Source organism: Myotis lucifugus, unplaced genomic scaffold (genome assembly GCF_000147115.1).
Source record: "Myotis lucifugus unplaced genomic scaffold, Myoluc2.0 scaffold_8, whole genome shotgun sequence".
NCBI classification, from domain to species: Eukaryota; Metazoa; Chordata; class Mammalia; order Chiroptera; family Vespertilionidae; genus Myotis; species Myotis lucifugus.
In genome coordinates this window covers 12,317,317-12,319,335 of record NW_005871056.1, presented here as the reverse complement: position 1 = coordinate 12,319,335, position 2,019 = coordinate 12,317,317, and the positions used below count along the sequence as shown (strand labels likewise).

The window sequence follows — 2,019 nt, the reverse complement described above, 5'->3', positions numbered from 1 at the left end:
CTGCGGCCATGGTTTATCAACAGATCAGCCACCAACTTCCAGCTGTTCTATACCCTTCAGGGACAGGTCTCGTGAATTTTCCTATACCCATAAATAAGAAAATTAAAATTATTCAAAATCAATAATAACTATCTACATTCAAGCAGAAATAATCAAAAGCAGATGTATAATACTTTAAAACAGAATGGAAGGTTGGAGCGAGAAAGGGAGGGAGTGAGTGAGGGAGGGAGGGAGGGAGGGAGGGATGGTGGTTTCCAAGGGTAAACGCTCAGCTTTCTGGGAAGCTCAGCACACAGAATGATCCTCATCCTACAGATTCCGCTCTGTTCTAGTCTTCTCCCCTGCCTTCCAGTTGTCCTTGAATACTGGTCCTAGAAATTCCACAGAACTTGACAGTCCCAGGGCTTGGTTGGGGGGCCAGGTACTTACCAGGAACAGGTGCCGGGGGCGTCTGTTTTTCCCTGTTACTTTCATCAGTGTCCCTTCCTTCAGAAACTCCTGTGGGGAGAGAAGCAGACACCAGTGGTCAGGCTGATGCCCTTGACTGCCCTAGAGAAGGGTGGAAGGCCCTTGAGTGGGAAACTTAAATTATGATGCTTCCTGGAAGACCAGAGAGCAGCTCCTGGGGGGATTCCCAGCCTAAGAGAGATGCTCTGGGCCCTGGCCGAGTAGCTGAGTTGGTTAGAGCGTCGTCCTGATACACCAAGGTTATGGGTTCGATCCCCGGTCAGGGCACATACAAGAATCAACTAATGAATGCATAAATAAGTGGAACAACAAATCAATGTTTCCCTCTCTCTCTAAAATCAATAAAATTAAAAACAAATTTTTAGAAGAGCGAGATGCTGTGTATGCTATCGCAGCTCTGGAGACAGACCTCTTGGCCTTTCAGGAGCATCCCACCTTGAATTACACCAAGCCCCAGAGTGGTCCAAACAATGACTCTCAACCTGGTTTGCTGCCACAAGTCCATCCAGAAAAGCCTTTGAAGGTTTGCTAAAATAGCTGCATGAACAGTTGGTGTATCCCCCTTGAAATTCTGGAGCATACAAATAGATGCTTAATAAATATTTACTGATGACCCAGGCCAAAACGTTAAGTGTGATTTTATAGAATCTCAGACCAGTGAGAGCCCTGCTAATTTTGAGTAAAATCTGAGCACAATATCTCATTTCTTTGTCTCTTGTCCTTCATCAACTGTAATAAGTAATGAACACATTTTTTACTATTTTTGAGCTGAGTTTTATGTTTTCCATTGGAAGCTTAAAAGTGGATAAATTGTTCAGCTAGCGTGGCTCAGCGGTTGAGCGTCGACATACAAACCAGGAGGTCACGGTTCAATTCTCTGTCAGGATACATGCCCGGGTTGCAGGCTCGATCCCCAGCAGGGGGTATGTAGCAGGCAGCTGATCAATAATTTTCTCTCATCATTGATGTTTCTATCTCTCTCTCCCTCTCCCTTCCTCTCTGAAATAAATAAAAATAAAAAATTTTAAGAAGTGGATAAATTTGTCTCCTGAAAAATGTTTTTTTAAAATGCTATGTTGGGGCTCTTGAGAGATGGTTTTCCTGATTTCTCAGCAATGCTGGACTAAACTAAAAATACTTGGTATCGCTTCTTCTTGGAGGTGAAGAGAACCACAGGGAATACTGAACCCAAATGGCACTGTTTCTTTAAAGGCCCTGAGAGTGGAAAACCCCAGGGGAGGCAGTCCATGGGCCCTGTGAGCCCAGCCCTGCCCTCCCTCCTCCTCGGGTAAACAGCACCTGCAGCCAGGCCTGTCTGGGGCCAGCCCAGCTGAACAATGGGGCTTATCAGAGCCTCGCCTGCCTGCTGCCAGCACGCCCTCTGCCCCTGCCCATGGTGGCGGTGGCACTCACCCTTCCTGGCTGGAGGAGATCCCCTTGGCCACGACGCTTGCCTCAATGTGGAAAGCTTCTGCAGGTTTTCCTGTGGTGGGACGGGGTCGAGAGAGGATGTCAGGACCCCTTCCAGGAATCTTATCTCTTCTGTAAGGG

At 47.1% G+C, this 2,019-nt stretch overlaps 1 protein-coding gene across 1 annotated transcript in view; it reads right to left on the bottom strand.

Moving 5' to 3' along the window:
* The window catches only part of FGD5 (FYVE, RhoGEF and PH domain containing 5), a 104,757-nt gene that overhangs the window by 19,510 nt on the left and 83,228 nt on the right, over positions 1–2,019 (bottom strand). Inside the window, 3 exon segments of the mRNA XM_023749620.1 lie at positions 430–498; positions 1,882–1,915; positions 1,917–1,951. Coding sequence (XP_023605388.1) covers positions 430–498; positions 1,882–1,915; positions 1,917–1,951 — 138 coding nt within the window.